This window comes from Desmodus rotundus, chromosome 9, assembly GCF_022682495.2.
Source record: "Desmodus rotundus isolate HL8 chromosome 9, HLdesRot8A.1, whole genome shotgun sequence".
Classification (NCBI taxonomy): domain Eukaryota; kingdom Metazoa; phylum Chordata; class Mammalia; order Chiroptera; family Phyllostomidae; genus Desmodus; species Desmodus rotundus.
In genome coordinates, this window is record NC_071395.1 from 83,806,770 (window position 1) to 83,829,174 (window position 22,405).

General features: G+C 55.6%; 1 protein-coding gene across 1 annotated transcript; it reads left to right on the plus strand.

Annotated features, from left to right (window-relative positions):
• The first annotated feature begins 804 nt into the window (after window positions 1-804).
• Window positions 805-20,488, plus strand: CDC42EP4 (CDC42 effector protein 4). The gene is made up of 2 exons (XM_024573292.4): window positions 805-1,311; window positions 17,669-20,488. The coding sequence occupies exon 2, from the start codon at window positions 17,775-17,777 to the stop codon at window positions 18,834-18,836; it is 1,062 nt and encodes a 353-aa protein (XP_024429060.1). The 5' UTR covers window positions 805-1,311; window positions 17,669-17,774; the 3' UTR covers window positions 18,837-20,488.
• The last annotated feature ends 1,917 nt before the right edge of the window (window positions 20,489-22,405 follow it).

Consider the following 22,405-nt stretch of genomic DNA (forward strand, 5'->3'; position numbering starts at 1 on the left):
ATTCCCAGAGGGTCGAGAATGACAAAGAGAAGGACTTTGTCCTGGAGGTGTACTTAATTGATATGTAATCTACCTGGGAAGGCCAACTCCCAGACACCTGTGAAAAGAACAGATTACAGTCAGCTAGCCCTAATGACAAAATAATTTGTTTTAAATGAAGGGAAAGGGAAGGGAAGGGAGGAGATGCCTCCCGAGAATCTCAGTTTTCATGGGACAAATAGGACCTGAGCTGTGAGGGGACGTGGGATGGGCGAATGGGGGAGGAGATGGAGGGAGGGCTTAGAGCCCGCAGCACTGAGGGGAAAGCGCCCGCGGAAAGGGCCCCACAGAGGGTCCCATCCAAGGCCACGTTGGTAGGAGGGAGCCTGAAACCTCCACTCCTCCACCCCACTTCCTTGAAAACCCAGGTGAGGGAGCAGCTAACAGCAAGGGGACTTTGTGCTGTGTCCACTCTCCTGGCACGGCTGGCATTGGTGAGTGATTATCATTTACACATGGAAGCTATTTCTCGGAAGAGTCAAACCCAAGGCAGGCTTTCTCCTAGGACGCAGGCCCCGGGATGCAGGAGTTCATCCCTGTAAGTTTCACGTGGAAGAGAACTTAGCCTCCGCAGATAATTAGGCACAGGGCACGGCTGGAAAGGCAGGACGACCCGAGACAGGTCGCCAGCCGACACCCTCTCCGAACTAGTCCGAGGCTGGCCTCAGGGACGGCTGCTCCACGCCCCTCTCGTTTCCAGGGTGTCCGGGATGGAATCCAGGATCCTGACGGTGCCGATCCTCGCCTTGGGCTCCCATCTCCGGTCGGCACTGCGGGGAGGAGGCGGGGGGTGTCGGTGTCTGGTCACCTCTTGGACAGGGAAGAGCCTCAGGAGGACCTCGCGTTGGGGCCCCCGGGGAGAGTCGCGCTCTAGGCCCCAGGGCTCTAGGTGGTACTGGGTCCGGGAGCGCAGCGAGGCGAGGGCGCCCCAGAGCCGCCCCCCAGCCCGGGGCCGGGCCCCAGCGTCCCCGCCTCCCAGTCTCCCCGCCTCGCGCTCCGAAAGCCTCAAGCTCTCAGATTTGAACCGAGAAGGCCGAGCGGCCGGGCTACGGCTCCCTCCGGCCATTGGCTGCGGCGGCGCGGTGACGTGGGGGCGGAGGTGCGGGCGGAGCCTGGAAGGGGAGTGTCCCCGCGGCCAGAGCCCTGGAAGCCGGAGAGAGAGGGAAACCGACGCCGCCGCGGATATGGGCAGCCTGCCCCGGCGCCGCGCGGAGCCCACTCAGCGGAGAAAGCAGTGCAGCGCGCCAGGCGCTCGCGTCTCTGGGAACCCAGGTAGGCGACTGTGACGGACGCTTGCGCCCTCTGAGGCCCGAGTGGGCTCGGCTTGGGGGGCTCGAGCCTCCCCGTGGGGCAGAAAGGATTGAAAAAGCCACGATAGGGGCCGTGGGTCGGGGACAGGGCACCGAAACCCACCTCCTCCGAGCCGCTGCTCAGCACCGCGCCGCCCGCGGATGGCTGGGCTGGGGCTGAGGACGGGAGCCATGCATCCTGTTGTCCAGTCTTGCGGGGTTTGGGGAGGAGGATGTGGCAGAGAGCCGGGCGAAGCCCCGATTTCCTCTCCCAGACTGGCGCTCTCCGGCCCGGCCAGGGTGCTGGGGTAGGGGTGGGGATGAGGGTGGGGTGGGATGGGTGCCGCGTTTAAAGGTCCACCCCCTGCCCAGGAGTGGGGTGTGTGTCGGCACTATGGTTCGCGCAGCACAGCCTGCGGGCTCCCGAGGGGGGCGTGTGTGCGCGCGGAGTTCTCCTTGAATAAGAACAGGATTATTCGCTTGTCGTGGCAGAAGCGTGTACACGCGCTCTCGCTCTTGTACACACACTGCAGCACACGCCACCCAATGTCACCGGACTTGCGAGAAGAGAGAAAGACCCGCCTGGAAGGGAATAGCTAAGGAAACAAATACTATCCCGCCCCCTGCCCCCACCGCCTTCCCTGGCCAGATCCAGCCCCGCCTGCTTCCTCGAGAAGACCGGGAGGCCGCGGCAGGGTGGGGCCCAGCGGAGCAGGCAGCTTCTTTGGAGTCTGGGGACAGGACTACGCGCGGGACCTGCTTCTGGCGTGGCCGGGGCCCAGAGCTGTTAGTTAATGATTTAATCTCCCGCTTGGGGTGGTGGAGCTGCGATCGGCAGTCTCTGGCTCCTCCCGCTCCTTGGAGCGCCCCTAGCTGAGGATACAAAATTGCCCCCTGCCTGTGTTGCTTCCCCCACTGGCTTCCCTGTGGGTTGTGCCGCCGCCTGTGACCAAGCCCGGTCGGGAGAGCGGGACGGTAACCGGGAGCGGGAGTTGGAGGGCCGAGGCTGGGCAGGCTCTCTGGGAGAGTACCCAGCCGGAGCCTGGGTTGTGCGTGAGACGCGGCGGGGGAGGTGGGGGGAGCGTGGGGGGGGAGGGGTGCCCTCTGCTAACTCAAACCAGATTCCTTGTTTCCCAATGAGATACTGCAGTCTGGGCTTTGGAAGTTTTCTTTCTCTCCTGGGAGAATAGAAAGGAAATACAATGCTTTTTCTTTCCTTGTTGTCACCCCTTGCAATCTGACCGGCTCCCACGACCCCCCTGAGGCGTCCGCGGTGCCCATTCTTTGCCATTGTGCGTGAGCTCTGGAGCCCCTGGCTCCAATCTAGAGAGTTCGGGGTGCATCTGGACCAGAGAAAGCTTTCCTCATCCAGCCCGGGTAAACAATGAGGGGCCCCGTTGCAGGAGGGCCTCCCGCAATGCAACTTTGCACAGTCTGGGTTTCTAATAACTCCCCACGCCTCCGCCCCTTTTTGAGGCTGGGGTGGAGGAGGGGACCACCGGCAGGATGGACTGAATTTTAAGAGAACAAAGAACAGGGCACAAAGGAAGGTGGAGCTGCGCTGTGAATTTCCCCCAAAAGGGGAGTTTGTGGGCCCAGCCAGACCTCTGCGTGACCCCAGGGCTCCCAAAGCAATAAATGGAGCATCTGCAGGCCACTTGTGAGGCTCTGTCCTCGGTGGTAGCGTGGACCCCGCCGTGCGTGTGGGGCTGCCGTATGGGCTCCAGCTTTCATCAGCTGCCCTGCGTGAGCGGCCATGTGACCAACAGATTAGAGTGCTTTATCTCCTCCCACCTTGGACTTTGCCTGCCCCTCCACTCCTTGAGGACAGTTGCCCCTTCCCACAACGGGGTTTCAGGGAAACTTGGGAGATACCCACCCTCTTTCTCCTGGTCTTGCCGGGGTTCCTGGGACAGGCCCAGTGTGATAAAGTGAGCCTGCTCCCAGGAGGCAGCCATTTGGGGTGGGTCCCAGCCCCTGAGGTCATGGACCCTGGTCACTGATGGCCAAATGCTCAAGTTATCCTTTCTAGCTCAGGCCTCTATCTTTATCTGGGGTTTCCACCCTTCCCTCATTCCTCTCTTACACCCACCCACCAATGCTCATCCCAAGCTGTTGTCCCAGCCTAGCCAGGACCAGAGATCCCAGAGACCCAAGCAGACGAGTCTTATCTACAAAATGGGGCAGGGTGGGAATGGTAGAGGTTGACCTGGAGGAGCATCTTTGACCCTTCTTTACTAGTAAGGAGCCTCGAATTGGCTGTAGCTCAAAGAGTCCAGTCCCCTCCCCCTTTTGGTTGATTGATTTCTGTAGCCAGGACAGGCTGTGCCCAGGTGTGGCAGGCATGGTGTTTGCAGCCTTTCTCCTGTTTCGCTCTCTTTCTTTTTCCTGCTCTAGTTTGGATTGGTTGGGAGTAGAGGGCGCAGAAGCCAGAGCACCCAGGATTGCTGTTGGGCAGACTCCAGCCTCCCTTGGCAGGAAGTTCCACAGGCTCCTAGGAGCCTGTCCCTGTGGAGGAGGGAGGAGCCTGCTCTTTGGAGGAACAGAACCTGGGCTGATGCCAGAGATAAGGCTTGGGGGTGGAGGGAGGGAGAGGGGTTGAGCAACCTTGACTGGGAGCCCAGAGAGCTGACCCAAGCTCAGGTCTTCTGACCTGTGTACCGGAAGGCTTTTCCTGAACCTTGGGAAAAGGGACCAAACCCTGAAGCTTCTGGCAGAGTGTCCCAAAGGGGACTGCTGGGTGCTCCAGAGGGGATAGGCCCAGGCCCTCTTCGGACAGGGACCGGATAGTCATGCTGGGCCTGGGGGTTCGTGTGTGTAGCGGACGTGTCCCTTCTCTGCTTGCGGTAAGCTGCAAAGGAAGCTTAGCCATTTCTTGCCCACATTCCCATTCATTGTGTCCCCAAAGCACCAGCTAAAAACCCACTTCTTGGGGAGCCTTGGTCCTCCTTCCATAAAAGGCCACAGGTCTGAGGAGAACAGAGAACCCCCCAGGCACTGCCAGCTTGCAGCTCAGGGCTCCAGGCTGGGGTAGCAGCTCTGGCATCCAGCGCCCTCCTTTGCTGAGAATAGAGGCACTGGTGGTCTCTGCTTAGCCTCCCGAGAGGAGGAAGAAGGGTCTTCCTCTTGGGTCAGGTGAGGGCGGTGTGGGGCGTGTTCATGAAGGAAGGCTTAGATTTCTTACCCAGCTCTGCACTGCTGATATTTCCCCCTCGTTTTTTCCCCCCAGGGGCTGAGGGCATCTGAAAAGCAGCAGGGCCAGGGCAAGAGATCCCTGACTCTGTACTTGGGGACAGCCTCCAGTTTCCCTGGGGTAGTTCTCCTCAGACCTGTGGCCATGCACTTCTCATGGGGGCTGAACTCGGTCTGCAGGCTCTGTCAGCTCTGTCCTCTGCTGCTCCATCCTCTTCACCCTCAGGTCCCCACTCAGTGCATCCCTTCCCCATCCCTTAGAATGTTGCCCTTGGTCCTGAAGCATCCAAGCGGACTGGTGTTCCTCCCTTCCCTGTGGGGTTTACGGCTCAATCAAACAGTGGGAGTAGAGAGGCTGAGAGCACAAAGAACTCCTTAGGGCTGGCAGCACAGTTCACAGGCACCTCTAATGAGAATCTGGTTCGGCCCAGGGACCAGGCTGTATTTTATTGGGGGGCTGATCATGCTGAGGTTTTGCGCATGATTTGCTGCAGGTAGCACCCAGGGTCCCCCCACCTCCTGAGTTATGGGGGAATGGGAATAGAGTCTCTCTCTTCCCACCTCCACTTCATTCACCTGGTCCAAGCGGAAGTCGGATAGAGTTTAAGTCCTGTCTGCGAGAAGCCAGGCAGGCTCCTTCCTGCGGATTCATTGAAGGCGAAAGGGGAGAAGGGAGGGCCCAATGGGGGAATACACCCAGTCACAGGCTGCTTGTCCCCTGCTGGTGGGGACTACAGCCTGCCCCTGGGCCTCAGAATCTTGGAACACCCCCTCCCCCACCACAGTTCATCATGGGAACCCCCCAAGGGCTTCAGAAGGGGTCAGCCCTGGAGCCTTTGGATTAGATGTCCTCTGGTAACACTGGAGGTATGTGTCCCAGGTTAATAATGTGTCTTTTTTGAACTTAGGAGAGTGACAGTGGCCAGAGTGTCACTGGAAATGCTAGAATTTTCCTTCTACTCTTCAAGGGACAGGCATAGGGCACCTGCTGAGAGCGAGAACACATTCCAGCACCCCCTTCATAGCGCAGCAAACACAGGGGCTCACTGCTTATGCATCCATGTGTTACGGGCTTTACGTGTATTAGCTTATTTAATTCTTATGATAAGGCTAAGACATATATGTTATCAATCACTTTGAAAGCTAGTGAGGAAACTGAGGCACAAGTAACTTGCCCAGTGTGGCTGAGCCAGCTCATGTAACCTGGGGAGTCTGGCTTCTGGTCCCTGCTGCTTGCCACCCACCTCCCACTCTCCCCCCAACTACATTCTCTGGCAGGACTAAGACAGATGCCAGCCTGCTCTGGAGCGAATCCAGGTCACCCAGCTCCCCCTGGAGACCCCAGAGTGTCTTTCGGTCCCCACTCCTCAGCTGAGCACTCCGATCTCAGGAGAAGCAAAGTGAAACCAAACCAGGCCTGGCAGATCTGATTTCAAGCCCAGCCGCTTCCTTCTGAGGCCTGGGCGGGAGCGGGGAGCAAGGGCCGGTCCCAGCTGAAGGAGACCCAGGTGCACGGGGACAGTGGGGCCCCCCACCAGGCACCCCTTCCCCTCTCCTGGCTCTCCCTCTGGTGGATTGTGTCTGGCTAGCTGGCGACCAGTGGGGGTGGTGGGGGGACACGTTTCCAGGAAGAGCCCTGTAAACAAGCGAAGTTGCAAATGTCCTGAGTCACTGGCTTCTCTGTTGCCTTGACTCCTGTTTTGTCTCCTCCTGTCACTCCCAGGTCATGGCTCACTCCTTTCTCTTCCCTTACGGAAGCAACTCCCAGATGGTGAGGATGGGGCTTTCTCCTTCCCCTCCTGCAGCCTTCCTTCCCCAGGCCCATAGTCCATGGCTCTGGGGTGAGGAGAGAGGCAGATGCAGGAGCAGAGTGGAGAGAGTGGCCCGCTCCCAGCCCAGGAGGAACAGGGGTTCCCTGTGGGGGGTGTAGGGTGTTTTGTATTTCCCAGAATTTATCTGTACTTTCCCTGGAATGGTGTTGAATGGGGTGACCAGACTAGAGAGGTTTTAACCTGAAATTCTGTGCAAAACCATGCATCCATCACCTTCATCACAGCTCGGAGGCCTGGGCCCAACAATGCTTGTGACCCTCCTGATACCGCTGAAAAGGCCCAGGGTTCCGAATCGGGCAGACCTGGACTCTTCTCTCGGCTCTGCCCTTAGCGGCCATGTGGCTTGGGCAGATCATTTAACCCTAAGCCTTCATGTTCTCATGTACAAGATGGGGGTGATGCTAATAACTCCATGGGCTTGTTTGGAAGAATGCATGAGATAAAGTCTCTCAAATGCCAAGAGAGTGTATTACTTGTAACTTTTTTTTAAAAAAGCACTTTAATGAAAATAAAGCTTGGTGCAGAATAAAAGCTCAGTGACTCAGTTCCCTTTCTCACACTTCCATTGTGCCCGTGGTCAGGAGCTAGGAGGGCATGTCCACCTGGGGCCCAGGGGTGGGGTCCAGGGTGCTGCTTCCCAGAGAGGGTTCCTCGCACCCAGTCTTGATAGCTCTCGCTGTTGGAGCCCCCACTGGGAGAGGCTATCCACAGCTCTCAGTCCGCAGTTCAAAAACGCAGGCAGGTGAGATTAATTTCAATGTTATTTAACCTAGTATATCCAGAACATTGTACTCAGAAAGATATGAATCAGATATTTTACAGTAGCTCTTGTACAAAGTCTTTAAAATCCGGTGGGTATTTTACACCCATAGCACACCTCAGTTTGGAAGCTATTACAGCCTCAGTCAGAATTTGGACAGAAATGTACAGTTGAAAAAGTAGATTCACATACTCAAGTTGTTTGAAACATACTTAGGTTTTCCATTTACATTTAAAATAATTAAAATAAGTAAAGTAAAAACTTGAGTTCCTTAGTCTCGTTAGTTACACTTCAGGTACCCAGAGAGCCCCACGTGGCTCGTGGCTACTGTCCTGTCGAGTGAGGTTTGGAGTATCACTGCAAACGCCAGGCAAGATAAGCATGAGGAGTGGAGGGGGCAGGATCATTACGAGTTGCAGCTGATGCAAAGCCCAAATGATTCAGCTATAAAGTTGATTGAAGTGTATGAGACAGGACAAGTTTAGTAAGGTAGCCATTAAAAATATGTATATATAAAATAAGCAATAGGGAGCATGCGAAACCCATTCACAAGAGACTATAAAATACCCAGAATAAACATGACAAGAAATGTGTCAGGCTCGAAGGAGGAACCACCACAAAGTCTAATGGAGGACGTCTGAATAGATGGAGGTGAGGAGTCGATGTGATAAAGCCAGTTCTTCCCAACGTGATTTACTGTTTCCTTTCGATTCCAATATACTCCATCAGGAGTTCTTTTGGAACTTAATAAAATGTTTCAAAAGTCCATCTGGAAGACTAGCTGCATCAGCAAAGCCAAGAAAGTTTTAGAAATACGTTAAAGGTGAGATATTACCCTATTAGATACTCAAAACATTTTACAGAGAGACCGGGCAGGCCTAGCAGAGCAATGACCAGAAAAGGGAGTCTGGAATACACCCGTGTGTGCGTCTGTATTGTGTAAAGACTTTAACATCTAGTGAAGGTAGCATTTGATGCTTAACTCCTAATTCTATAAGGAATCAGTAACATTATTGCTACATTTTAATTTTTTATTTTCTATTTTAAGTGACCCATAATTTTACAAGCTCCAGGCATCTTTGATTTGGTGTATTTCCTTCTAGATTTTTTTCTTGGAGAAGCTTTTAATTACCTGATAGTTTTAGAAGTGTGTATTTCCATAAACTTGGGAGTGGGAGTGTAAAATACTCGTCATCCTCATTAGTAATCAAAGAAATGCAAATTGCAAAGGAGGGCGGTGGGGATTGTGGTTTGTTTTCAAGTCCGTCATCCTATGTTGGACTGTAACTTGGTGAAACCTTCTGGAGAACAAGTTAACAATAAGAAACAAAAGTAATTTTACTCACTCAGAAGTCTGCATCCTCCGGAAATAGTTAAGGACTTGAGCAGACCTAGCTGGAAAGGTATTTGTTACAGAATTCAGATAAAACTGAAACAACCTAGCCTTCAGCAGTGGCCCACTGGATATGAAATTTAGGCGGTCAGGATTCAATCTAAAATACTGCAACATGTTTTACTAACATGTTCGTATTTTCACCCAAATGTAAACAATGGCTAGCTTTATTTTATTCATCTACAGCGGAAAGTACTGCTCGTCCAGTAAAAGGGGAAAATGTCTCAATCGGCACTCTCCAATAGAAGTATTGTGCCAGTCCTGTGGTTGGTTAACTGACGTTGTTAGTAGCTACATTTTAAAAAAGTAAAACAAAATACGTGAAGTTAACATTTTATTTAACCCATTATATTCCATATGTTATTTTAACATGTAATCAGTATAAAAATATTAGTGAGCTGTTTTACATTCTCTTTTTTGTTAGAATTCTTTGAAGGCCAGTGTGTTCCTTTCAGCACCTGTCAATTTGGACTCGCCAAATTGATCTTTAGCCACATAAGGCGGTGGCTGCCCCGTATTGGACAGTGTAGGTGTAAATTATTTAAGAACCCCTAGGGTGGCAGCAGAAAGTGGAAGTCACTGAGAAGTTCTGGCCTGGACTGTTCATTCTTCCCTGAGCAGTGAGCCCTGCCCAGCAAGAGCCTAGTGTCCTGATGACCTGGACACTAGGTTCACCCCCTCCCTGCAAGGATGCTGAGACATGTGTGTTAGCAGCAGTGGGGGGGATGTAGTGAAACCCCAGCCTTGTTCACTTCCTTTTCTTCCATGAAGAGGGACCAAAGCCGAGGATGTTTCTCTCCAGGAAATGGGGTGTGCCCGAGAGTGTGACTGGGCAGTGGCACCCTTGGGCCAATGGACCTGGTCTGGATTGGCTGGCAGGCAGGGAGGGTGAGCACGCACAGGGCACTCAGGTTGGGAGACTTTGGGGACAGAGTATGGGTCAGGGTTCTGGTCTTCCTTCTGGGCAGCTGGAAGCACCAAGGGACACAGACCGGCGATGGGGACAGGACAGGCACAAAACCACGGAATTGTGGCCTTGTGTTGGGCCCACTCCTAATTATGTGGGCCGGTGCTGGTGCTGCTTCAGGCTGGCCCTCCCCTCTTACCTCCCAGGGAATCAGAACCAGAAGTGGGGGTGAGAGGCAGGTCAAAAGGGGCCCCTCTGAGCTGTGCCTGGAGTGCTCCCTCCCCCGATGTGCACATCTGCAGTGAGGCCATCCACCAGGCTGGAGCGGGGTGGCCTCATACAGCAAATCATGTTCCAAGGTCTGACAGAAATGGGTTCAAATCTCTGCTTCATAGCTGTGAGAGTGAGCAAGGGAAATCACCCCTTCTGAGCCTCAGTTTTGCTTCCCATAAAATGGCGGCACGCATTTACGGTGCCCCAGGCACCCAGGGACAGGGAACTGCTTACAGCATAGCTCCTGCACTCAGCTGGGTGGTCTGCTAGCAACTGAAGCTGGATGGGAGGATGGGGCGCTGGTGGTCCTGGTGTGACCCCTGCCCGCCCTTGTTTCTTCTGCTCTCTGCAGTCACCAGAAGAACTGAGCTGAGGCTCTAGAAGCCGCAGAAGCAGAACCTTCACCTGCCCAGGGTCTCAGACAGCATCCCACTTCAGGGTCACCCACGTGGGAGGCTGGCCTCCAGCTTAGAGCTTCAGTGTCGCTGGGAATTGGCCTGTCTCCGGGGTGGGGGTGGGGTGGATTGTTATCTCTTATCTCCTGCTCAGTGGAGGTGACTCGAGCACCAGGAAGCAGCTGTTGGAGAGTGAGTTCTTTTGGGGGCGTCCTAAGCTCCCTGTTTTCCCTGACACCAGGTTGTTAGAGATTGCCCACTTTCTCCTCCCAGAGAGCATTTAGCATGAAATGAGAATGTAATAAACATGTCCAGCCTTGGCAGAGTGGGGGGTGCAGGGGCGGATTCTGGGGGAGAGAGGGAGAAAAAGAACAGACTTCAAGGGGAGATTTTTCCAAATGAGCGTGGACTTTGACCCCTGCTTACCCAGCCCCACCTCGCTGCCTTGTACTGAGTCCCGAGAACTGGATAGTTTTAAGCTGGTTTTGAAATTAGAAGATTTTCCTTAAGCCTTTGATGCTTTGGGATTTTAAAGTTATTATTACAGTAGTACTACCACATTAAAGGAAACGTCTTTCTCAAAAGCCTGTTTTCTTCCTCTGAAGCCTGACATCAGTCCTGAATTTCTCCGGTGCCCTTTAAGTCTCCCTTCCCGAGTGCACCGCGGTGCGGGGTTGCGCTCCCTGTGTGAACAGCGTTAGTTCTGCCTCTTCCCTTCCACTCGCGGTGCGGGGGGGAGAAGTTTCCAGGCTGCAGCGTGGTCTGCACATCCCCCACTTTCCGTGCCCTCGGGACGACCTGTTCAGTTCACGGCTCGTAGAGTTCTCAGCCTTCTCCTTATTGTTCGATATTAGGTTGTGTCCAGGCTTCTTACTGTTAGGAATAAGGCTTCAGTGAGTGTCTGTGTTGGTGACTTTAATAAAATACTTACTAGAGCAGGTTTCCCACCGTGGAGGTTGTGGAATCCCACTCGTTTAAAAGCCATTATTTAAAGCAATTGCCATAGTAGCTGATGCCACGTGATCACGCCATCCTGGGAGCATTTTGACTTCGAGCAGCTCTTGGTCCAGGGTTGTGTACCTTTCTCCCCACCTGGTGGCACCTAGGACCTGCCACTTGGTCAGGAGGATGTCCTTCCCCCTTCCCTGTCCTAACTCTTCTTGTGGGCAAGATGGCAACAGACTCTAGAAGGTGGAGCCTGGGGCCTGGCAGTGAGTCAGCCCCAGTGTTATCTGGGAAAGACCTTTAGATGGGGAGGCAGGAGACCTTGGCTAAAGTGCCACCTGGGTCACTCACCAGCCCCATGCCCTCTGGCAAGTTCTTCCCCTGCCCCAGCCGTTGGACGATCTCCAGGGCGTCCTCCATCTCTCAGTCTTGGGATTCGAAAGCTGTAGGCGTCATGGACGCCGCGGCGGGAGTCGCATGACACCGGGAGCTGTATTTTAGCAGCCCCAGGGGTGTGGGGAGAAAACAGCAGAACCTCTGTGTGTGCTGTTTAAAACACTTTTTCTAAAGGGAAACTAAGACTTACTAATTGACGTATGGAATGATAGTAGACATGTATGTAGCCCAGAAAAATAAGCGCATGCGTGTGTGTGTGTAATTATATAAATATACACACACACAAATTACGCGTTCTGTGTTTTTATGTGCTGTGGCTGTTTGAGTGGCTAGCACCCTGAGGTGGGAATGCAGCCTTGGCTTCCGTCCGTGACCTAGGGCAAGTCCCTTCAGTTAGTCTGTCATCTCTGAGAGCACAGTTGCTCCACACCCCGGTACTGTAAGGGGATATGGACACAGATACACGGGGCAGGAGTTAGAATGGTGATCACTCATGTTCCTATCCTGGGCTTTTTAAAAATAATTGTGGTGGTTTGGGCACAGATGATTTTAAGAGAGTGCTTTTTTTAACCTCCTGGTGCAAACAGACACTTTCAAATACGAGGGCTTTCAGCAGAACACGTGGAGGAGCTAAACGACTCGGTGTACTGCAGTCAGCTGAAACCCCAGCGCAGCCCCGCCGAGCAAGGCCCCCTGGCGAGGCGCACGTCGTGGGTCAGGGCATTTCCGTTCTCCTGTCACATCTTCCCATGGGCCCTGTCTGCTGCTGGAATGAAACAGCTTCCGCCTTCCCCCGGACTCCTTATCTTCACAGGATAAGGCTGCAGAGCTTTCCAGAAAGCGTCGCCTCTTCCTCCTGTGACTAGGGTCCAAGCCCCTCACCTCTTAGAGAGCGGTGGCCCGCCTTACACTGAATTTCCTGCACGGCCCCTTTAGCGAGCTGTTCCTGCGGACAGACTTGTAGCAGAATGCTCCCTGTTCTGGCATCGTTGCGGTCTACCTCGTGGGGCATGTTGGCCATCCATGCCCCTGAGAGAAGGCTTGCTAGGTGAGACCTACCAGTGGAAAGGACGCCTGGGGCTCGAAGTGGCTTGGGGTCCCCTTTGACTCTGTCCTTTCTCTCCTCCTCCATCTGCCTTCAACAGATCCTGGTGTCTCTACCTTCAAAATGTGCCTTGAATGAGGCCCCCTTGGTCCAGCTCCTTAGCGGCCCCCATGTCCTGGCCCCTTTCCTCTTCACCCTGAATTCCTGCTCCCCCTCCTCCATGCCTCCAAGGCCAGCTGCCATGGGAACTTATGAAGACTGGATGACTTGCCTGCTTAGAAGCTGCTACTGGTTGCCTTGTGCACCTGGAACGCCATCCAAACCCTACCTGGTCTCACAGAGCAGGCCCTGGGTTTTCATTCTATTCCTCAAACATCACAGGCGTGCTCCTACTTCTGAGCCTTTGCCTATGCTGCCCCTTCTGTAGGAATGTTCTTGACGGGTCTGGTTCCTTTCATCATTCAGTTCTCAGCTCACAGTGCCCCTTCTTCAGGGTCGGGGGGTGGTGCTCCAGGCCCCGGTACTCTCACCTGGTTTCCCTCTTGACGGTGAGGACACCAAGGTACTGCTTTATTTACCTGTTTACACCCTGGCTCCCCACCCACCCACAGTCACCCGCAAGAGTACCAGGGAGGCAGGGGCGTGGCCTCCTCGTTTTCGCTGCTCTGTCTCCCAGGCCCAGAAGGGTATGGGAAAATTGGTGGGCAGGCAGTAATCAGAGAGGGGGACAGGGAAAGAAAGAATGAAAGAGAGAGACAGAGAAAGACATGAAGCCTCTGGCAGTCATTCCAAGCCCTGGATGAAGTCGTGCCCAGCGCCCCCTCTGTCCAGCCGTGTTGCTTGGTGCTGGTAGTGGGTAGATGGTCAGAACACCAGGAAACCATGGAGGAGGCTGCACAGGGGCACTGGGTGCAGAAGCATGTGAACTCTGTACCAGGGTGAGCTGCAGGTCAGCTGGGATGTGGGAGGCCAGCTAGGCTGCCCCTGGGGAACTCAGGTCTGTGTCCTGCTGAGGCCAGGCTGCCAGGGACAGGCCACTGCTGGGACTCTTGGGCTGTCTGTCCAGTCACTGATCTGGGAGACAGGGGTGAGTTCCTGTAGTCCCAGCATTGGACTGGAGCAGAGTTGAGCTGAGGGTGTAGTCTGACCAGGGGCTGGACTTCAGATGCTTTTGCCTTGAAGGAAGGTTCTGTGGTCAGTGGCTCCGAGGGTTGGGGCTCTGGTTCCAGCAGAGGCTGGAAGAGTCAGGGAGAGCTGTGAGTGCTGCTGTGGTTTGGCTCTGCCAGGAAAGTGGGATGTGGCTTCCGGGGTGGGGCGGTGGGGGGAGGTCCCCGCCCATGACAGGCTCTGGGGAGTGGCTGCCCTGTCCTCCGAGCCTATTTTAGCCACTTCCCCAGAGCTGAGTCACTGCACTTAGCAACACCCCCTCCCAAAGCCACAGCTCCCTTGGCAGGTCCCCTTCCGGGTGGGCACCCAGGCCTCCTGAACTGGCCCCAGGGCCACCTGCTTGTACTTGAATACTGTGTTCCACCTCTTCACCCCCAAATTGTTCTGTTAGACGTTTCCAGTGAAGATGTCACCCCAGGACCAACAACAACCCCATGAGTGAGTTCTCTCTAGGCCCCAACTCCTGGAACCTTTTCATGCTGGATATTAAAGATGGTGTGGCTTTTCACAAGCTAGGGAGCTGGTTCTCACCCCCAGGGAGGAAGACCGCAGGCAGCAGAGATCGCTGGCCAGACCTGTCTCTGTCTCCTCGGGGAGTGGGCCGTGCAGGCTCCTGGCGATCCCGGGGCTGGTCCGGGGTTTCCCTGCTGGCGCCTGTCACCGCTGCAGAGCCCACCCGTGAGGATGTGCTGCGAGCAGGGGTTAACGGGAGAGCCAGGACCCTCCTGTCCCGTGGCCTTGTGGCCAGGATACCCAGTCCCTGTGGGTGGCCGCAGGGGTCTGCTTCATCCCCGCTGAGCCTTGGGCCGCTGGGCCTGCGGTTTCCCTTTATTCCTCCAACACTTAAGATCTGAAACCACAGGCCCGAAGTTGCTTACTGGGCCTGGGGATTCCTGCTGAGACACTGAAACCCTTGCACAACTCTGGACGTTTATGTCACTGTTCCCACAACTCTGACCTTTTACATCCCCTCCCCCGTCTCTCCCTCCCTTTTCTTTGTGTTTCTTTACCTTTGTTTACATGCTTTATTTTCACCTGTGTGTTCTCACTTCTGGGCAGTGGTTCTTAACCCAGGGGTGCTGGTGCCCCCCCAGAGGACACTTGGCATTTCTGGGGACATTTTGGTTGTCACAGCTGGGAAAGAGATGCTGTTGGCATCGAGCGGGTAGAAACCAGGGGTGTTGTTTAACATCTTAACTGTGCGCAGGACAGCCCCCACCCCAAAGGAAGATCTGGCTTAAGTGTCAGAATCTGCCTAGGGCTATACTAGAACTTTCTCCAGGGAGCATCCAGGTTCCCGTTTCTCTGGACCACCCCCTCACCCTCCACCCCAGCCAGAAGTGGGGAGGGCTGCTCAATTGGTCGTGGCAACTGAGCGGTGCTTCCCCTTCCCAAAGGCCCAGGGTGGGGTAGGGAGAGCACTGGACCTGGGGCAGCAGTGAGGGCGTGACCCCAAGGCCAGTGCTTTTCATGTGTCTAAATTAGGAGTCAGCAAACTGGCCTACAGGCCACATCAGGCCCACCATTTGTTTTTGTAAATAAAGTTTTATTGGGATGCAGCCACACCCATTTGTTCACAGAGAGTCAACCACCACTTTCCTGCTACAAAGACGGTTGCATAGCTGCGACCAAGACATTTTTTAGCCACAAGCCTGAAAATATTTACTGTGGCCCTCTGTAGAAGATGTTTGCTAATCCCTGCTTTAGCTGTTCCTGTCTGATTGTTTAGAGCAGGGGGGTCCAACCCACAGCCCACGGGCCACATGTGACCCGGGATGGCTATGAATGTGGCCCAACACAAAATTGAAAGTTTACTTAAAGCCTTTCTTTTGCTCATCAGTTTTCGTTCGTCAGTGTGTGTGTATTGAATGTGTGGCCCAGAGACATCAAGAGGTCAGATCCCAGGGCATGGGTGGGAGGGTTCCGGTGAGGCGAGGAGAGGCTACTTTTCCTAGGGTTTGGTGGGAGGAGGGAGAGCTGCCAGGCATAGGGGTCATCTCAAGGCCTTCCAGGACAGTCCTCACCGGGCTCTGAGCCCAGCCCGGGTCACCAGCATGGCAGGGCTGCCCTGGTGCCTGGCCCCTGCCGCCCCCCCCCCGCCCCAGAACTGTTTGCTGGAATGACTAGCAGTGTGGCTGCCTGGGGGAAGGAGGGGCACTTCCTGGTGGGGGAGCCATGAGGCTGGGCCTCAGCAGCTGGTCAAGGAGGAGAGCGTGGGAGTGGGGTTAGAGGACACAGGGAGGTCAGGCTGCGAGCCCTGGAGCCAGGCTGTAGGCGGAAATGAAGCCAGCACTGTCCTTGGCCTTGAGAAGGCAAAAGCTTGGGGATGGGAGGCCAGAGGGCATTGGCCTTTCTCCACAGGTATTTGAGACCAACTGTGCGCTGCACTGCTAGGTGGGGTCCAGCAGTGAGCAGGCCTGTCGGGATGCTCCAGAAGCTCCTAGTCCAGTAGGAAAATGACAGCCCAGCCGGCAGGGGTAGAACATGTAACTGTGCCTGCCGGGAAAGGGGCCATCCAAAGTGCTGGCGATGGGGAGGCAGCTGGCAGGTCTTGACCTGGCTAAGGACCGTCTCCCAGAAGGAGTGACATCTCAGCTGAAGGATGTTGGGTGAGCCAGGTGACAGGGTATTGCAGTGGGGGACTGCAAGTGTCCAGTCCTGGGGCTGGGACAGTGCGGGCATAGGGGAGTGGCAAGCAGTGGCATTCTGAGTGGGCATGTCGGGCCAAGGGATCCTCAGTAGGGAGTCCAAGGAGGGTTTTGCTTTAACTAAAAGGTGAAGGGTGGACTGGAGAGGGACAAAGTATGCAGGGAGACCTGTGGGCTGGTGTCAAGGGCCAGGTGGGTTGTAATGGCCTAGCTTGGGGGCAGTAGCCAGGGGTGAGGAAGAAGCTTGTGGGGCACCCACAGGTTGAGCTTTGCATCGGGAAGGATGGCTCCACAATGGGGGTGCTGTTGAGAACTGTGCTGTTAGCAGGACTGGGGGTCCTGCACCCCCCCCACCCGCTATACTTGGTTAAGTCCTTGCACCCATCCCTCTCCACCCTGCACAGTCCTATGCTATTGGGTGTAGCATTTGGGGCAGGTCACTCCTGAGGGAAAGGGGCTGGTTTGGCTCCAGCACTGAACTTCAACTTCTTGCCAGGAGCTGCGTGCATGGTGCCTCGTGCGTTCAGATGGCCCTTTGCCATTCAATCACCTGGGAGTCTGCAGAGCCCATGTCACCTGGGGTTAGTCCCTGCCTTCTTGCACCCCTAGCGATTAAAGACATTGGGAGACAGTCTCGCAGTCTCGATCTCCCCAACGGGCAGAGGGTGGATCCTTGACAAGGAGCTTGGGGCCCCACGATGGAGATATCACAGGCAGGACCCTCATTTAAGTGATGGGGAAGGCTGGAGAGCCGGTTGTGTGGATCCCAGCAGCCCCACCCCAGTTCTGATTCAGAAAGTGAGCCGGTCCGCCCACAAATGTTGCGGTGCCAGGCGGCATCTCCCCGGGGCCCATTCTGTCCTCTCCCTCTTCTGAGGATGATGACTCAAGTTGAGGTGTCAGTGACTTCACAGGGATTGAGGTCACACAGCAGGAAGAACTCCCAGCATGTCTCCAGACTAGTTGTTCAGAGGAGTCAAGTTATAGGCTCAGTCTCTTTCCTACACTGCTTTGTGGAATCACCCGTGCACCTCCTTAAATGTAGTCCTGCTGGCTCTGGCAGCATCCTGGGTTGGGAGGAGGTGTGAAGGGGTGGAGAGACATTATTGTCCTTCAGAAGAAAGATCTCTTTCTCTCTCAGGCTTCAGGGAACGTGTGTTTGTGTCTGTGGCTCCTTGAACGCCAAACAGATTTGTAAGAAGCACTCCCCTAACTTGAAACCTGTGGATGAAGAAAGAGGCACGGTTATGAAATTGACTGCTGGCTGGGTTCATATTGTTTTGTTTTGGTAGGAGCTGGGGTTTGAATACCAGCCTGGAGGCAGATGGGGCTTTTGTGCTGTGAGGCCAGCCCAGGTTAACCCTTTCCTGCTGTTCTCTCCTTGCAGCTCTCTGAGCTCCTCCTCATCGCCCCTTCCACCCACCAGACTTCAGATCTGACTCCAGACCTGCCAGCTGCCTTGGGAGGCCCTGCCTCCCTTCCCCTCGGGCAAGATGCCCATCCTCAAGCAGCTGGTGTCCAGCTCCATGCACTCCAAGCGCCGCTCCCGCGTGGACCTCACAGCGGAGATGATCAGTGCCCCGCTGGGCGACTTCCGCCACACCATGCATGTGGGCCGGGCGGGGGATGCCTTTGGAGATACCTCCTTCCTCAACAACAAGGCTGGTGAGCTGGATGGTGAGTCCCTGGATGAGCATGCATCCTCCTCTTCGTCCAAACGCAGCCTCCTGTCCCGGAAGTTTCGGGGCAGCAAGCGTTCACAGTCTGTGACCAGGGGGGACCGGGAGCAGAGGGACATGCTGGGCTCACTGCGGGACTCAGCCCTGTTTGTCAAGAATGCCATGTCCCTGCCCCAGCTGAATGAGAAGGAGGCTGCCGAAAAGGGCTCCAGCAAGCTGCCCAAGAGCCTGTCGTCCAGCCCTGTGAAGAAGGGGAATGGCGGGGAGGGTGAACAGGAGGCGACTCATGAGGAGGAGGTGCCACGGCGGAACGGGGCCACTGGCCCGCACTCCCCTGACCTCCTCCTGGAGGAGAAGGCCTTTGGGGACCTGACGGACCTGCCCGTCATGCCCAAGGCCGGCTTCGGGCTGAAGCACGCAGAGTCCATCATGTCCTTCCACATTGACCTGGGCCCCTCCATGCTGGGCGACGTCCTGAGCATCATGGACAAGGAGGAGTGGGAACCAGAGGAGGAGGGTGGTGGTTACCACAGCGACGATGACCTGGGCTGTCTTCTCAAGGCTCCCCCTTCTGTGTCGGGGGCCCTTCCCCGAGCCAGGCAGGAAGGCAAAGCTGGCCAGGACTCACCCCCACTGCCCCAGGCTCAGCAGGACGAGGGGTGGGCGGCGGCGGCCCCCAGCCCCGGCTCAGCCCGCAGCGTGGGCAGCCACACCACACGGGACAGCAGCTCCCTGTCCAGCTGCACCTCCAGTGTCCTGGAAGAGCGCAGCCCTGCCTTCCGGGGGCCAGACAGGGCCCGGGCCACTCTCCCCAGGCACCCCGACAAGGAGTTCTCCTTCATGGATGAGGAGGAGGAGGACGAGATCAGAGTGTGAGGCAGGAGGAGGTAGGGCTCCACGTTCTTGGCTTCATCTCCCTGCCCCCAGCCCACCACCACCTTCCCCTCCCTGTTCAGGGGCAGCCAAGAGCCTGGCTTCTGCCACAGACCCTGGACCTCATGGATGAGGGGAGTTGGCTAAGCCTGGGGGCCCGTGGAGGACTTGAGGAGCTGGCCTGGGTGCCAACTGGCTGCCTGACTTTGTGGCACAGCCTGGCCTCCCTGAGCTCTGTAGGACAGGGCTATGTTCTTACAGCAGGGATCAGTTTCCTTTTCTCCACTTTGGCCTCAAATGGATGCTGGATGTCAACCTGAGTTCCTGCCCCGCCCCCTACAGCAATGCAGGTCGGCCCGGGGCCGCCTCGGCGCCAGGGCTGGGGACACTGGCTCTCCTTTTCTCTCCTGGAGTTTCTGCTGTGACCTGGCAGTGACTTCCTGGGTAAATGTGTGTCACAGGAGGAATGGGGTGGACATGTGCCCTGCCGCATCCCCCCCCCCCCCACGCCTGATTCATGCACCAGAAGCCTGGAGCCCCTTGGAGTAAAGCCAGAGGAACGTGAACACTAAACGCAGCCCCTTTCAGGGGAAAAGAACAGGGTGGGGAGTGGAAGGGAGGCCCCTGGGCTTCAACTTCCAAGAAGGGGCCCCTGCAGGATGACACAGGAATGGGCTGTAGGTGTCCCTCAGCCCCAATGGGTTTGTTTGTCCTTCCTTATCATATGTAGGTCTTTCTAGAGCTGTATCAGCATCAGCAAGAGCGAACATCGACTCCTGGGAGACACCTTTATACTCAGTGCTTCCCAACTTTTATTCAGAATTGTATGGAGTGGGCATCTGCGGGTGTGCCCCCCGCCCCACCCATAGCTGTTAACCGCTGATGGCATCCAGTATAGAGTATTTCTGGAAAATGACTTTTTAAAAGTAATATATCTTTCCTGTGGGGTATAAAAGCTTTTTTTGTTTTTTGGACTGAGTTATTCCCTCCCTGCCCCCACTACTACTTCTCCTCCCTTTCCCAGGCCTCTCTGCCAGCTCCGCCCACCCCCTGACTTCCGAGGCCAGGGCCTGGAGGGTCTGGGTACACGGTTGCCAGGCTGAGCAACAAAAGAAACCAGAATGTTCAGTAATGAGAATTTCAGGTGTACAAAAGGCAGTTTCTCAGTGTAAGTGTGTCTTCTTGCCGTAGGTGGAACATAGCTGACATTAAAAGATTATTTGTTGTTCTTCTGAAATTCAAATATCATGCTGTGCCCTGTAACCCTGCCCACGGGGACGGAGCAGGAGCTTGGGTGTGAGCCCCAGGGTGAACTGGGGATTGGTTTTCTGTCCTGGGAACCGGCTGACCCACCTCCGCCTGTCCCCTGGAAGCCAGTGGGGGGAGGGGCTGACGATGCAGGACCCCACCAGGCGTGGCTGCCCCCTCCCGCTTCCCACCAGATCCTGACTCAGAAGCAAGTCCGTTCCTCATTTCAGTGCGGGCACCACATGGGTGCTCGGTTTCCATAGTGCAGCCCCCACAGCCGCCCTTCACACCCCTGCCAGCGGTGGTCAGTTCCAGATTCTGAGCTGTATATATTTTTCCATGATATTGTTAAAACAGCGAGGCAACAGTAAAAAAAAAAAAAAATTCCCTCTCGTATGTCTGGTGTTCATCTGGTGCTTCTGGGGAGGGTTATGTTGGGATGTGGGTGGGAAGGGGGGAGGGTGTGGACTGGGGTCCTGTGGCTGCCTGTGCCCCTGCGGCACTTGGTGGCCTGAGGTGGCTTCTCTCTCAGTCCCTGTGGGGCTCTCCATCCTCTGCCTGGGCAGACCTCAGGGGCTCTGGGTCTTTGGTGTCCCAACTGCCACTTATCCCTCTAATCTGTCGGGGCCCTTGGGCACTTGTCACTTGGCTGCTTTGTGCCTCGCTCTCCTCACCTGCTAAGAGGGGGCCCTCCGCTCCCACAGGGCTGGGCTGCAGACACGTCCCTGACAGGGTATTTGCAGAGTTGTCATTAAGCCAAGGAGGCTGTGTTCTCAAGCCGCAGGTGCCGACAGGTGTGGGATCCGTCTCCACCAGGACACGGCACGTGCCTTTTGTACCACTTGACCTGGAAAGTCAACGTACAGGCGGCATGTTCCTGCTCTGCCACCCAGGCCAGTGAGGTGGACACTGGTGACCCCATTTTATGTCCCAAAAGGCCACGTAACCACATGGCCACTTTCTCCAAGTCACCAAAGAATAAGAGTCAGAACATTACTGATTCAAAATGCTTTCGCCTCATCACTCACCTTGGAGCTTCATTACTTGGGAAAGTGAGCTCAGGGGTGTGTCTGCCCGGGGTGGGGACCTGGTGACTCCCCCACCCATCTCCTGCCCCCACCTTCCCCGCTGGCTCTGCTAGCTGAAGCGCCTCATACACCCTCCTCTCCACGTGGGGCCCAGTGTGGCTGAGTTCTGGAAACCCATCCCTGTCCCCAGCATCTACAGAGAAATTTGGGCTGTACTCATCTTTTCCCTGGGAGGCAATTAGAAGCATAATTAAAATATCCCTCTGTCCCTAGACTGGCTCATTAGAGCTAATGAGGGACGTGGCTGGAGCCAAAGGTGTGGTGGCCCAGAGGGAGGAGAGGGGGCGGGGCGGGGGTTCCCTTCCCCAGCCCAGCAGGATGAATGCGCCTGGGGGCTGCAGCCCAGCTCCAGAGGCCATTGCAGAGCCAGTGCAGTGCTCAGCGTGGCCCGGACGGTGTGGGAAAGCACCTGAGTGGGGCTGTGCTTCCCAGACAGTGTAAACCCCCTACTCTCCCCACAACCACTCAAGCAGGATTCTTGAGGGTCTGGGAGAAGCCAGCCACCCCAAGCCCCAGACCTGCTTTTTGGATGGAGAACTTGATAAACTGCTGGCCATTCAGGAAAACCCAGGGGCCTGCGGAGAGATCTAGCTAGACCCCCACCTTTAGGAGCACGAATTCTGGTTGGGGGCCCCACAGGCCCACCAAACAAGTATGGGATAACCAGGCAGGACGAGCCTCGCCTAGCTGTAGCACTCTGATCTTGGTTTGCTGTGTGGCCTCAGGCCAGTTATTTTCCCCCTCTGGGTGGCTTCCATTTTTCCATCTTTAAAATTTGGCATTAGCTCAGTTGTTTTCAACTTTTTACCAGAAGTATGATTGGCAACAAGGTTGTAGGTTAAAACCCCGATACATGACAGGCTGAGCCAGAGCTTCCCTGGATGGGGGTAGAGATGGAGAGTCCTTTCTCTCCTTTGGTCACTGAGGTCCCCTGGAGAAACCTGGGGTCTCACGCATCACCTCACCTTAAAGGTGTTGTGTAGGCCTCCTCTACCTCCCACAACTCAAAGCGGGAGCCAGGGACTACTTCTGGGTAATGACATAGTAATTTTAATTCAGATCGCAGCTAACCTTCCCCAAAATGTGAGGGGCCCCCAAGCCTCCTGCTCCGGGCAGAGCTGCAGTCACAACCCCCAGATGCCTTCATGTCTCCCGCCCCGGTCCAGCCGTTGTGGGGCTTCCCCCTGCTCCCCACCCGCAAGGGGCTCTGGGGCTCTGCTGCTCTGCGCTCATGAT

Coding starts and splice junctions, on each gene's coding strand:
- CDC42EP4 (XM_024573292.4), top strand. CDS start 17,775: ATGCCCATCCTCAAGCAGCTGGTGTCCAGCTCCATGCACTCCAAGCGC.